The sequence below is a fragment of the Pholcus phalangioides genome, unplaced genomic scaffold (genome assembly GCF_987345545.1).
Source record: "Pholcus phalangioides strain wild (caught in Gottingen) unplaced genomic scaffold, Ppha-v1.0 ptg000029l_1, whole genome shotgun sequence".
NCBI lineage: Eukaryota > Metazoa > Arthropoda > Arachnida > Araneae > Pholcidae > Pholcus > Pholcus phalangioides.
Window position 1 is genome coordinate 7,766,497 of NW_028301619.1, and position 13,912 is coordinate 7,780,408.

At 37.4% G+C, this 13,912-nt stretch overlaps 1 protein-coding gene across 1 annotated transcript in view; it reads right to left on the bottom strand.

Moving 5' to 3' along the window:
- Nucleotides 1-1,448: 1,448 nt before the first annotated feature.
- The window catches only part of LOC149067640 (ceramide synthase 1-like), a 40,781-nt gene continuing 28,317 nt past the window's right edge, over nt 1,449-13,912 (bottom strand). The window contains exons 6-7 of the mRNA XM_089252523.1: nt 5,650-5,786; nt 1,449-2,924 (exon numbers count right to left, since the gene is read on the bottom strand). Of these exons, the coding sequence (XP_089108649.1) occupies nt 2,807-2,924; nt 5,650-5,786 (255 nt within the window). The 3' untranslated portion in view covers nt 1,449-2,806. The remainder of the gene's footprint in view (nt 2,925-5,649; nt 5,787-13,912) is intronic.

Genomic DNA, 13,912 nt, shown 5'->3' on the forward strand with positions numbered 1-13,912 from the left:
ATTAAGTAGATTACTCCCCAGCCCACAAAATTACTTATTTTTCACAAAATCAATAACACTTTTCACAAAAACGAGACCATAAAAAAAAATCTGGACAGACCTTCAAGTGCCACTAAACAGAAAATGCCACTAGTCTTGATCAACAAAATTATCAGTGACTGTTGACATTAATCAAGAAATATATCAGTATAGATCACAGTGATAGGAAACTTTTTTAAGAGGGCCAATATAATTTATTATAAAACTCAATAAGGACTCAAACTTCCTTCCCTTAGAAAAAAATTTTTACACCATTACCTATTTAAATTCTCACAATTATATTTTGCATATGCCAAAAATGAAATTCCTACTTAAATGAATTCTTTTGAAACAATGAAATTGAAATATTTTTAAATCTGCCGTGGGCCGGATAGAACCTTAAGTGGGCCGTAGTTTGCCCTCACCAGTATATATATAGCTAATGGGCAACGAACTTGTATCACTATACAGTTGGATAATATTTAGAATGGATAATAAGAAAAGGTGAAAAAACACCAAGAGCTTTAAAAAATAAAAACCACACTTTTCCCTTTCTCTTCTTCAAAAAGTACACAAGACAAAGTTCAAGTATCAATTTGTTGAGATATACTACCATTTCCAAGATCACATGCAAAAGGCCATTTTAAATTCTCTTGCTCATGTCATTGCTGATGAATTTTCAATCACGGATAGGTGGAGTCTTATTTGTCTGGTGCGTGTTACTGATAAATTCTTTATTAAAGATTAAAAGTAGTAGTTAATGACAGTTATTAAAGGGAGTTTTATTTAAAAAAATACTGTGTGGATCAATTTTTTTCTTTCAAGAACCACAAAACACCAAATTAATGTTTAAATGATTTGGTTCAACATACATGAAAAAGTGCATCTTAAAAATTCTCTCTAAAATAATTATTTGGTTGTTTTTCAGGATTTTTAGCTTGTATTATATAGAACCACTTATCTTCCAGAAATCGTACTAAATGAGATTTATATACAGGGTGGGCTAAAGATTCATAAAAACTGGAAAAATAGAAATAAAAAACGGTTTGCAGGGTTAGCATCACTAGGTCACTGGAATTTTTTTAAGACCGGGAAAAAAAACACGTAAAAAACAGCCAATAGGTGGCGCTGCCATACACAAGTCAAAGAACAGATATGCAAATAACGAACAGAATGCCTCCAAATTGTTTATTACAGTAGTATGTGTTCCACATGGAATAACACATTGCAGGCAAGTCACAAATCCAGCAACAGCAGAGTACAGCAGGTCCAGATACATGGTTTACAACGGTGAATTGGTTGTGGATTAAAGCCCAAGTTCTTATAACCGTCTCATTTGCATATTTCCACTGAAGTCGTTCTTGCCAGCACCACCTATTGGCTGTTTTTTTTTCCCCGTCTTAAAAAAATTCCCATGACCTAGCGATGCTAACCCTGCAAACAGTTTTTTATCTCTGCTATTTTTCTGGTTTTTATTCATTTTTAAAGTTTCTACGGACTTTTTGCCCACCCTGTATATTTATATATAACAGGAGTGCATTTCATATATATTTCTAAAAAAAAATTATTGGATGAATGGAATCAATTTATGTTGGCCTCACAAAAGCTAATATGTATGAATATAATTTTTTGCAGTTACCGGTCAAAAACAATCATATTCATACATTTTTTAGCTCTAATCTCTCGATAAAAAAGCATTGGTGAATGTTTTTAAGCAGCTTGGGATAAAAATGAATACATAATTCATCATTTACAGTCCTACTGGAAATATATTCAAATTCTGCTGCTAACAATAAGCAACAACATTTGGAAAGTATCATCCGCAATTCTTAAGCATGGTTGAATTATAAATAACAAGGGCATTGACAGTGATCAGAAAATTTATGAAATATTTACATCATTTCAGCCATATGTATATGAATCATAGGATTTGTAAATAATAAATACCAAATAGAAGAATAGTTGCAATCAGTTCAAAAAATAACTGGACAGAGCATAATTGAGAAACTTAAATTTTTTGTATCAAATTTTTAAAAGTTTGTTTTTATAAATATTTTCAAGAACATTATCTAATTAATCATTTTTAATGGGATTATTATCCTTACAAGAATGTTAAAAGCTTGTCATGTTTAAAGACACATTCACATGCATATCTTTAAGCATTTAATATAAACTTAAACTAACAATACCTTTTTCAAAAAAGTGAAGCTGCGAAATAATTTGTCATATTTGCTGCCATATAAGACCTGATAAATTATAAAATGCACCCCATTTCTAAATTTGTTCCATACAATCAATAAACCACTTAATATAAGTCTATATAACATATATTTTTTTAGCAAAAAAAATTTACATCTTCCACATCAGCAAATATGGTGTATATACACATATAAAATGGTTGATTGGTTTTACATTTTATTCTCACAAAATTTTAGTCTCCACTTCAAAGATGGTGTGGATGGTACAATTTACAACATAAAATCTTGAATTCAACAATATAAATTAAAGAATAATTTAAAGATCATATATTTTATCTATATGAGCAATTAAAGTGGAATGCAGTTTCTTATATATTTATAAGAAAACCAGAAACATGCAGTAATAAATAAAAGTGAATGTGTATTTTTATATTCCAATTCATAAACTTGACCAAGTGTCTGACAATTAAAAAAGAGGGGACATACATTACTGGCTAAAATTTACATTAAAGGCAACAAAAAATATTTTAGTAAGCCAAAATAAAACTTTTTCAATGAATGCCGAGCATAATTCAACAAGTAATCATGATTTATAGATTTTTCTTTTCATTCTGCATTTTCCTAAGATGTCTTTGTTCTCCATTATCGCCATTAGAAACTGAATTTTCAAGAGATTTTCGAGTTTTCACATGATTTTCTCTTGCATTGCTGCAAAAAATATGTAAAATAAATAAACTTTCAAATAATTGCAGAAAAAGTATACATATGAACAAGAGTTGTTTAACTGCCACAAAGGTTTCTTTTTTGTTCATTTCTATGTATAGGAATAAAATCATTTCAAGATCTAAAAATCAGAACACTTAAATTTACTTGATAATTAAATGCAGCAACTAATTTGTTGGTAAATGTTATCTGTAGGTTGATCAAAAAGTAATAAGACTAAAGTTCTCTCATTCTGTATGCAAAACATGTTTGGAAATGTGATGTCATTCTAGGGAATGAGACTTCTAAAATGACTCGTGAAAAAGTGGTGTGATGTCAACATAGCTGTGATGTCATAGGAGCAAAAAGAAAGGTAGGTCATTGCTCACCTATGAAGAACAGTTGCTAAAACAGCATTAGCAACATAGTTTTGTGTTCAACTGAAACAATCAAGAACAGAGATATTTGAAATATTGCAAAATATGTTTTTTTGATAAAGATGTAACAAGAAAATACTTTCTGGATATCAACGACAAGGTGCTCTCAAGCTCAAAGCCAGAAATCGAACCCAAGTCTTAAAATATGGCCAAGTGCATACAGCTGACATATAGCATAAGTAAAAATCAAAATGGCTATAAATGAAAACATAGTCTGGGCTATCACAGTCAGTGTTTAGTTTTTAAACACTAAAAGAAATGATCACATTTTAAAAACAGACACATTGTTATCACATGTGGATAAAAGTATCTTTGAAACCATGATGCTGATGGCCTACTCACATTATACATTAGTTAATAGTTGTCCAAGATGATGCAAAACAAGTAGAACTTAGTTATAGACGAGGGGAAGACAACGATGCCTCATTGCTTCGAGAGGTCAACAGACTTTTCGGTCTTGTCCTCATGTTTGACTGAGGGATTCCTAATGAATTGAGGCATGAGAAGAAATGTTTGTATGTGTGTGTTTCCAACATATTCATGATATTTGAGGTGTAGAAGAGTTGATCCACTTTGCCCAAGAATATTTAGAAGACACCAACGAATAAGGCAAATACACAAAAAATAATAAAAGTCCTAATGCATTTCAACACCAATGGGTGCCGTCTTCAGAGGAAAAATTTAACCACTAGTTTCGCTGACCGAGTTTCCCATTTGGGTTGAATACCAAATCTTCACGCTCGGTTGCTCAGCAGAAGAAGTACGTCTGTTCACTTCAAACGTCGTGGTCAGAATGAAGCTGTGAGCCTGCGTGAGATACTAATGCAGCGTCCCGATTGGACCTTTGCGGAATAGTGCTATCCGATTGGTCCATTCGAATTTTCTTGTAATTCCCGCTCGAAATGCCTTTCGCAGTCTCATTACCACCTCATTTCAGATCTTGCCATCCTATGCAACAGAAACTTTCGTCTTTTCGCACCTTTGTAGAGAGAGCATTTAACATCTGTTCAGATCGGAACACTTTAGACCACGAACTTGAAACCATCAAAGCAATTGCGATAGACAGGGGGTTCAACACCAAGATCGTTGACGAATTAAGTAGAAAATTCTTGAAACCGGCACGAGGAACCACTCTAGAAAATATTACAGAGAGACCACTCAGAGAAAGTGTAGTCATACCCTACGATCCAATACTCTCACTAAAGATCAAACCGATTCTTAAAAAGTTTAATCTAACAACCATAGATGTGCCCACTAAAAACTTTGGTTTCATGCCCCCTAAGGATGCTATACCGCAGAATAAACAATGGGGCATTTATTACATTCCATGTGGTGATTGCTCTCTTGGTTATATAGGACAGACAAGGAGACCCATAAAAGCAAGATTAAATGAACACGCTCGCTGTGTTAAGAATCAGGAATGTGAAAAATCGACCATCGCCGCTCACTGTTGGCAAGAAGGCCACAAATTCAAATTTCAAGAAGCGAGAGTTTTTCACAAAGTCAAGTCCACAGTTGATCTAGATTTCTACGAAGGCACATATATTCGGGCCTTCAAAAATATACTAGTGAACGATAATAAATCTACACCCCCGATCGCAACACCATGGCTTAAATTCATTTCGAGCGGGAATTACAAGAAAATTCGAATGGACCAATCGGATAGCACTATTCCGCAAAGGTCCAATCAGGACGCTGCATTAGTATCTCACGCAGGCTCACAGCTTCATTCTGACCACGACGTTTGAAGTGAACAGACGTACTTCTTCCGCTGAGCAACCGAGCGTGAAGATTTGGTATTCAACCCAAATGGGAAACTCGGTCAGCGAAACTAGTGGTTAAATTTTTCCTCTGAAGACGGCACCCATTGGTGTTGAAATGCATTAGGACTTTTATTATTTTTTGTGTATTTGCCTTATTCGTTGGTGTCTTCTAAATATTTGAGGTGTGTCATGTATTCAAGTGTTGCCATGAGATCCACATACTGTAAATATTGATGGTCTATCACACATTTTTTTTAGAAATTTTACTGGTCTGTGGGTTCCGAAATGTTAAGAAAAGCTGTCTTACATAATTCTGAAATAAACAAGCCTTCACTTCCAACCAATGTAGCAATTTTTTTTCACCTGTGCGAACATTTTTTTTTCTGCAAACCTTTCCCAATTTCAACTAAAGCTGGAATTACACTGAAATTACCCAGTTACACTGTATTAACATGAAATGAAATATGGGATACATATAACTAAAAAGATAACTTAATCTTTAAGTTTATTAATTGAAATAAATTTACTCACTTTGATCTTTCATCATAAATACTGTCCAACTTTTCTGAAAGCTTCTGTGCAAAATTCTCCTCAACATCAAACTCTCTTGTGTCCTCAACATCACTCATTTGCCCAGTAACAACTCTTACAAGAAGCCCTACGATAAACTGTCCATAAAGTTTATAACAAAGTATATATATAACAAAGATGTAATTTACTACCTTTAAAGTTTAAAAGTTTATTAATACTAGCATAACCAGAGTTGCCCCCTCCTATAATCCTGGCCAAATGATTAATGAAACAGACAAAATAACAGCTATTAAAAAAATACATGCACAACTGCTGTAAATTCAGATTTATTTTTTAAGTTGAAGACCATGGTATGTACTACTGCACATTTCAATATATTTCAGACATGGATCTAACTGAACAAGTCAGGTGAATATGTTGACCAATCATATGTATAATATTATCATATTAAAGATATCATCAATCACAAGAGTTTGGTGGGTACTGTTGTCTATTTAGCCAAAAAAATTGGGTTCAACAATTCCCCAGAGAAGACAAGCATGGAGTTCAAGAACTTTGTTTCTATATACCTTCTGTTACCAAACCTCTACCAAGAACTTAGATATGTGTAGCTGTATAAGTTTCTCAAGTCTGTTGAGTGGTTACTGTTCAGTTCCACTGAACGCCAACAAACCTGGCCTTCCAAAAACATTCTGGCTGGTTCAGTCTTTCTGGTTCTCTCCAAATATAAATTTATCAGTTATCATTGACCAGACTAAATAGCAGAATTCATCAGTGAACATCTTGCATTGCCCACACTGTGCAATTATCAGCCACCCCACCTAACACAGCTAGTAATCTGGAGAAATAACTATCAAGGAGGGGGCTATAGTGTTCATGAGCTACTAGCTGTTACGTGGTTTCGCTCATAGATTTGGTAATCTGAAATTTACTCCGTGATGATTCCCCATATAACATTTGAATGCCTTGTGACTCCCTTGATGGGTTGAATTTTGAGAGAAAAAAATTTGCTGCAACCTTAAGTATTCTACTCTGACATCAGACTCTTGTTACCAAACATATATTTTTCCTGTTCTCTTTTATGCTTCAGAAATTTGGGACCCCTACACTGCTAGCAATATTGAGAAGCTGGAATCAATACAAAATAAATCCTCCTGCTTTACCCACAACAGTTGGTCCCCCTTTGTCTATTTCCGAACTAAAACACAAACTTAATCCTCGCCCACTAAGTACTCAGGCTTTTTTCTCAATTAACTATGTATTTTAAAATTCTCCATGGACATCTAAATTTCAATGCTTCCAATATCATCTCCAAGCCAACATATATTTCTAGCAGACTTGAACATCCATATAAGATAAACCCTATCTCTGCTCCCACCAATGGTTTTAAATTTAGTTTCTTTCCACATACCATAGCTAACTGAAACTTAGTCCCCTCTATTGTCGTTGATTCACAAATGCCTTTAAATTTTTGAAAAATGTATATAAACCATTGTTACTTATTACATCTGTCACCATCAATCGCATTCTCATGTATACATTACGTTAGCCTCTACCAGCATTGTGTAAATAAATAAAATCCTGTCTTAGTGGGTATCTACATTATAAAATGACCAAATTTCATATTTATAGTTTTAGGGGTCTCGGCTCGATGTAATTTCTCTATACAACTTTTAGACCCTTATGACTTAAGGGACAAAATTTCAAAAAACCCAGCAAGTCTTTGCATTCATGAAATGGAACTACTGACCAAATTTCATATTTGTAGCTCGCACAGTTTCGGCTCGGAGAGATTTCTCTATGTAACCTTTGGATCCCCTTGTGGTCGAATTTAGAAAAAAACCCTTTTTAGTAAGTCAGCATCATGAATTGAAACTGACCAAATTTCATATTTATAGCTCCAGCAGTTTTGGCTCTGTGATGAATCCATCGGGACAAGTCATAGATTAGCTAAGTTAGGAAGCTGTTCATTGAATAGTCTCGTTAGACATGTGTGCATTTTCTAAAGGAACAGCTTCCGTTTATCACTGTTTCTGTAGCATGGTGGTCTAGCACACTTGCCTATATTGTGAGGGGATGATGGCTCGATTACCTACAGAGACATGCAGAATTTTTCAGCCAAAAATTCATCTCCACATTGTATCCAGTCATCTATGATTTGTATAATACAATAAATAGACTTGCTTGCATTTCACTGGCTGTTACAAAGCCTGAACCAATTAGGTGCTGGCCGATGGTTTCTACATACTACTAAGATAGCATAGTGTTTCTCTCCCAGCTTCCCACACATGCAGGAATTTACTGGGATGCCTGAAGAAACTAACAAGGAAAGAGTCCCAAGGTGAGGACTTCAAAAAGCTTTGAAAAAATTACCTCTGATTTTATTTATTTAAATATGCACAGAAATACAAAAAAATCTGGCAGAATTGTAAAAGGTCACTCAAAAATATTATTTAATTTTTTTAAATGCCAATAGAGGCCAAAAATTAATTTAAAAATACTGCAGCCCTATAGTTCGTTTCAGGTTATCTTTGCAGTGAAAGGGAAGCTACGAGGGAACCGCATCACACGTTGCTATGACAACGAAAGCCTTTCAACCAATGTATCGATGCGCAGTCGCCGTAAGGTATAGCTGATTCTCTCCAATCTCACTGAGAAAATTTTTTTTTTTTATGCATAATGGTGATAATTTTTTTTTCTATTTTAAAATTCTTAAACGAATAAAGATCGAGTCAGAACACTATTTTTTCAGTATTCATTTTCAATCATTCAAAAAATTGAAATATTCTGCATAAATGATCATCTTAAGCCTCTGATATATGGGAACTATATTTTGCGGTGAAGGAATACACTCTCTACCTTTCTCTGCACTGCAAAGTTAACCTGAAACGGACTATAGTGTTAGTGATGTCATTCAAACAACACATAATTAGGTGTAGCACAGATATGGAGAGAAAAAAATAACTAGTTTCTAGAAGAGAGAAGATGGAGGAGAGAAAGGAAAAGAAGTTTTACAGATGTCGCCAAGAAGCACAGAGGCAATGTGCAGTCAACGGGCCATTTTTTAATAATTTTTTGCAACTTTAATAATTGTACTTCACTGCTAATTTTTTGTTTGTATGTATTTCTGGATGAGATGAATGCACTTGAATTTTTTTCGTAATTTTTGGAGGACTACGCCTTAGAACCCTTTCTTTGTAAGACATAAAAATAACGTAAGTAAACTTAAAATTTGATGAAAAAAAAAACTAGAAGCATTTCGAAACTGTATGAAGTTTCCTCTCCAGTAACAAACAAGACAAAATGGCAAAAGCCCCATACACAGTGGGGGTTACACGCTGTTCAGGACACAGAGTCGAAATGACCAGCCATGTAAGAAGGACGAAGAAAAATGGCACAGCCAATCACAGAAGAAAACATGACAAAAATAGAGAAAATGTCTAAAAACTGTTGTCAGATTATTTACATGTCTTTTGTTAGTTACTAAAGAAAAAACTGCTTCGCTTGGTCTCCTAGACATATAACGATTTAAGTGTATACACTAGAGCCAATGAGAATTTATATATAATCATATTTATTTACATAGATGTCTAAAGCAGAGTGTTCGACATACTCTCTTGTCCAACAGTCAACAACCTATCCTTTTCGGCTCCATATATGGCCTTTTCACCCAGTCCCATTATTATATATACATCACTTCCGACACATTCCCCCATTTTTGTTTTTTTCATAAAAATGACTAGTTCATAGTGTCAGTCAGCGGATAGTGCTGGGGCTTCCGCACCACACGACCATATCATGTTGCTCTGATGGGAATGGATGTTTGTCTTAACGACTGTCCAGTTGGCCTTCTCGGCACAGTGTCGTCACCCCGGACTGTCGGACCAGCAGGTGGGAGCTCTACAACTCCTGGATTCGATTCTGAAACAGGCTCAGGGTGTTCAGTCTTGTTCAGGTAGAACTGATTTCTTCTCACAGATTCCCTTGGCGTCTTGATGATGGAGGATCTCGGGATATCTGCCCTGTGCTCGATTTCACCCCACATCTTCATGTCCACCACCCACACTATCTCCCCTACATTCAGCTGCTCTCAAGTGCGGCGATTATTATAATTTTTCCTCTGCTTCTCAATCCTTGAATTCTCCTTTCCCCCTTAAGCAATCATCGTCAGGTTGGGAAGGCTTTAGCAGATGAGGGTAAATCGAAACCGCGTTGTTCTAACGCAACACCCCATCAGTAGCTGAGCTGGACTATAGCCATTCTCCAATAGCGTGTTCCTGTACTGCAACAGTGCTAGGTATGGATGTGAATTTTTCTTCATTAGTCCTTTGGCCACCTTGACCATAAATTCGATGAAACTGTTTGCTTGCGGAAATCTTGGACTCGAAGTCACATGCTCAAATCCATACGTCTGTGCAAATTCTTGGAGTTTCTCACTTTCTTGAATTGACCTCCGTTGTCAATGCGTACCTCCTTCGGAATGCCATGGTGGGCAAAGATTAATTATCAGTGCTAAATAACATTTGCTGAAGTGAGAGAGTTTAACAACGCATACTTTGGGTGCCGAGAGTAATAATCAGCAAGAAGCAAATACCATTTTCCATTTAACTTGAACAAATCAATGGCCACCATTCCCCATGGTCTGGATGGAAAATTTGTCAGAATTAGTGGATCATGCCTGTTGCTCCTATTCTGACAACACACTTTTTGATCCTGTCTTCAACTTGCATTGACAGACCGGGCCACCAAACACTCTCTTGCAAGAGCATGACACTTGTTCACTCCCAAGTGTCTAGAATGTCTTGCTGTGAGACTTGCCAACCAGTATTACAAGGCGACTGTTTCGTAGCAGTAAGTCATTCTCGATGAACAGCGCATTCTTGACGTACAAGTATGGTAATTCTGCTTGGCTCAATGCCTTTTCTGGCGAGGTGCCAACAACGACAGAAATTATCTTAAAGATCATGACATCTTTTTTCTATCCATCTTTGATCTCTAATAGACTAGCCTCCAAAGTAGAAAGTGTAGAGATGACAAGTCTCACGTAGGCCTTAGTCTCTTCCTCCAATTCGCTGGAGTTGCCACTCTCAAGAGGGGCTCTTGAAAGGACATCTGCTGCTAAAAGCTGTTTACTTGGAGTGTATGTATGTAGATTGAGAATGAATATCTCATCATTCATAGCCTGAAGCGTTGCAAATGAGGCGTTATTTCATTCAGTTGCTTCATTGAAAATATGAGCACAAGTGGTTTGTTATCGGTCTCAAGATGCACTAATGAAGTCTTCAAATTTCTCACAAGCCTAAGTGAGTGCTAGCGCTTCTTTTTCGATTTGAGCATATCTTTTTTCTGCAGTGGACATAGTCCTTGATGCGTAGGCCACAGGGTGCACCATACCATCCTTGTTTTCTTCAAACAACACACTTCCCAAGCCATAAGATGGTGTATCTGCAGAGACAATGACCGGTAGCTTAGGATCAAACTGTGATACCAACGTTAGCAAGCATTTGATTTCCTTGAAGCATCGAGCTTGCTCGGATTCCTACACAAAGTCATTCGCTGCTTTCAGTAGCGCGTGAATCGTGCCAAAATTTTTCTCAAATTTGATATCAACTTGGCCAAATATTTCATCATTCCAATGAAACATTGCATTTCACATAGATCTTTTGATAGTTGAAGATTTTCTATGGCTTCTACTTTCTTCGAGTCAGGCTGGATTCCCCTGTGGTCTATGAGATGACCTAAGAACCTCACTTCAGTGATGCCGAAAACACACTTGTCCTTGTAGAGAGCGACGTTCGCATCATGGAACCGTCGAAGAACTCTGAGACATCTGTCATGTTCTTCTTGAGCAACTCCCCACACTAAAGTGCTGTCAGTCAGGTTTGTCATGGCTGGAATACCCTGTAGGTGGTCTGCAATGTCTTGTTGAAAAACTTTAGGAGCTGAAGAAATTCCAAACGGAAGTCTCAAGAAACGGAACCTTCCAAAAGGCATGATGAAAGTCGTCAACCTCCGAGACTCCACTGCAGATTTCTGCCAAAATCCTGTTTTGACGTCCAGCTTGGAAAAGATCCTGGCTTCTGGGGTTATCTGGCCCAACAGATGATCAACTGAAGGTAATGAAAAATTTTCACGTTGAATGCTGCTGTTCAACTTGGTGAGATCACCGCAGAGTGTGATATCTCCATTTGGTTTTGCTGCCAACACCAGCGGAGCACACCATTCACTTGGTTCCGTCACCAATTTGATTATTGTCCTTCAACATTGTATCCAGGTGCTGTTTTACTTTATCCATCAGCAGGATAGGAACTCGCCTTCGACCGTGAACTGCAAAGCGCACGGCACCAGTCTTCAGCTTGATTTCGTATTCTCCCTTCAGTTCTCCAAGTCCATCGAAAATTCATGGAAATTCTTCTTCCAGGTGGACTTGAGTTAGGCCGTGAACTGTCACTTCATTGACTCAACTTTAGTTGGACAAAATGTTCTCTTGACAATAGTGGACGATCGGGTTCCTTGATCACATAGACTTTTGCCAATGTAGTGGCTGACTTGCAAGTTAGCTGGCACTCCAACATTACCTTGACGTTCAAGTTTGCTGCACCGGGACTCGAAAGATTTTGGTCAGGAGGCTTGAGTTTGAGCTTGGAGAGAGAGAAATCTGTTTTTCTTCCATTGGTAGATACTGTCACATCTACTCCTGAATCCAGCAGAAAGTTGATTCGAACATCTCTAACTTAGATGTCTTCTACCCAAGTCAGTGCGATGACACAGATGATACTAATTAGCCAAGGAGTGACCTCGGCATCTTCACCCCGACTTGACACACTGCCAAAACGTTCGCAGCTACCCTTGCAAACCCTAGCAAAGTGATTTTTCTTGGTGCCCTTGGCCGGGCAGGAATTCTTGTCATGAAACTTTGCTCATCCACACCAAAAACAAGGATAAACTTCATTCTTACTGCAGGCCTGGCTCTGCTTTCCCTTCGTCGATTGTTCTTGTGTCTTGGACTCTGATTCATGGCTTTCCCATTGATTCCTGCGACCCTGGCCAGTGTAACATTACCATTTAGGCCCCCGCAGAAATGCTCCTTATTCTAGTCATTTTTAATAGATTTTAATTTGTTTTACCTTTTTGTCTCCTGGCGGGATCATGTGTCCGCCAATCGGCTGCCGTCTTTATTTTGGTTGCCAGATTCTGTGTTATATTTTTACAATATTTCCTTTTCTCTCATGAAGTTATGTAAATTAGACACAACCTCAATACCGCACCTTCGATCTTGTGATTGGTTCTGTCATAAAGCATTGTGGGAATGCTCCTGTATAAAAACCAGATAGAGATCTGCACGACTACTATTTCTTCCAACTTAGTAATGAAGACTTCATGTCTTCATTACTAAGGCGTCACGCCCCGTCGAGGTGTGAGCCAGATTGTCTCTCAGTTAAAAAAAATGTGTTAAATTTGGGAAGGTGCCCCTTTGGCACCTCACCTGTCTCATCGCTTTACTTCATGTGATAATCCAACTACGTCGTGATCCAGTCACCTACGGATTGATTAGTGGCCAGACCGGCTACCCCTGGATGACCTGCTCCAATTTCCTATGCAATGGCTGACCTATAGTCTCATATAGTCGGATGTTTCAAGACACAAAACCGTCTGAACCTGGTGTCGGGGTGTCTCCTGCCGTGGTGTAGAGAAGGCCACTGATTGACTGAGACATCTTGGAGTGTCTTATGGACGATGTGAACTAATACGTGAATACCTGGACATAGCGGTGAGAGCGCTCTATTTTATTGTCTCATTGTAATGTCTGAGAGAAAAGGCTAACTGTGATAATTATCTGTAAAAATGTTATATTAATAGTTAATAGAATAAATATTTATAGTTTAACTGAAGTCTTGTTCAATTCATTATTGTCATCCATTCAATGATCACTGGGGTTAAATTGATAAAGAACCGGCGAATGCAAGGTAATCGTTGCACCAGCTCTGAGCTGGATTAACGCAGGTATCTCCTGCTGCTTCTTGACTGATACGTATTGTCTTGATATGGTCGTAACTTTCTCCAGCATCAGACCTTGCTCCAGCTGCAACTTTTCGGACAATCTTTGGTTGCCCACGACATTGCGGTCGAGAATCATCTCTTCTCGGAGAGCTTGATACCCGCATGACTACGCTAGTACACGGAGAACAAAGATGAACTCCTCTACTGGTTCACCGGGGTGTTGGAAACAGTTGTTGAACTTGGGCCGCTCTTATGTGACATT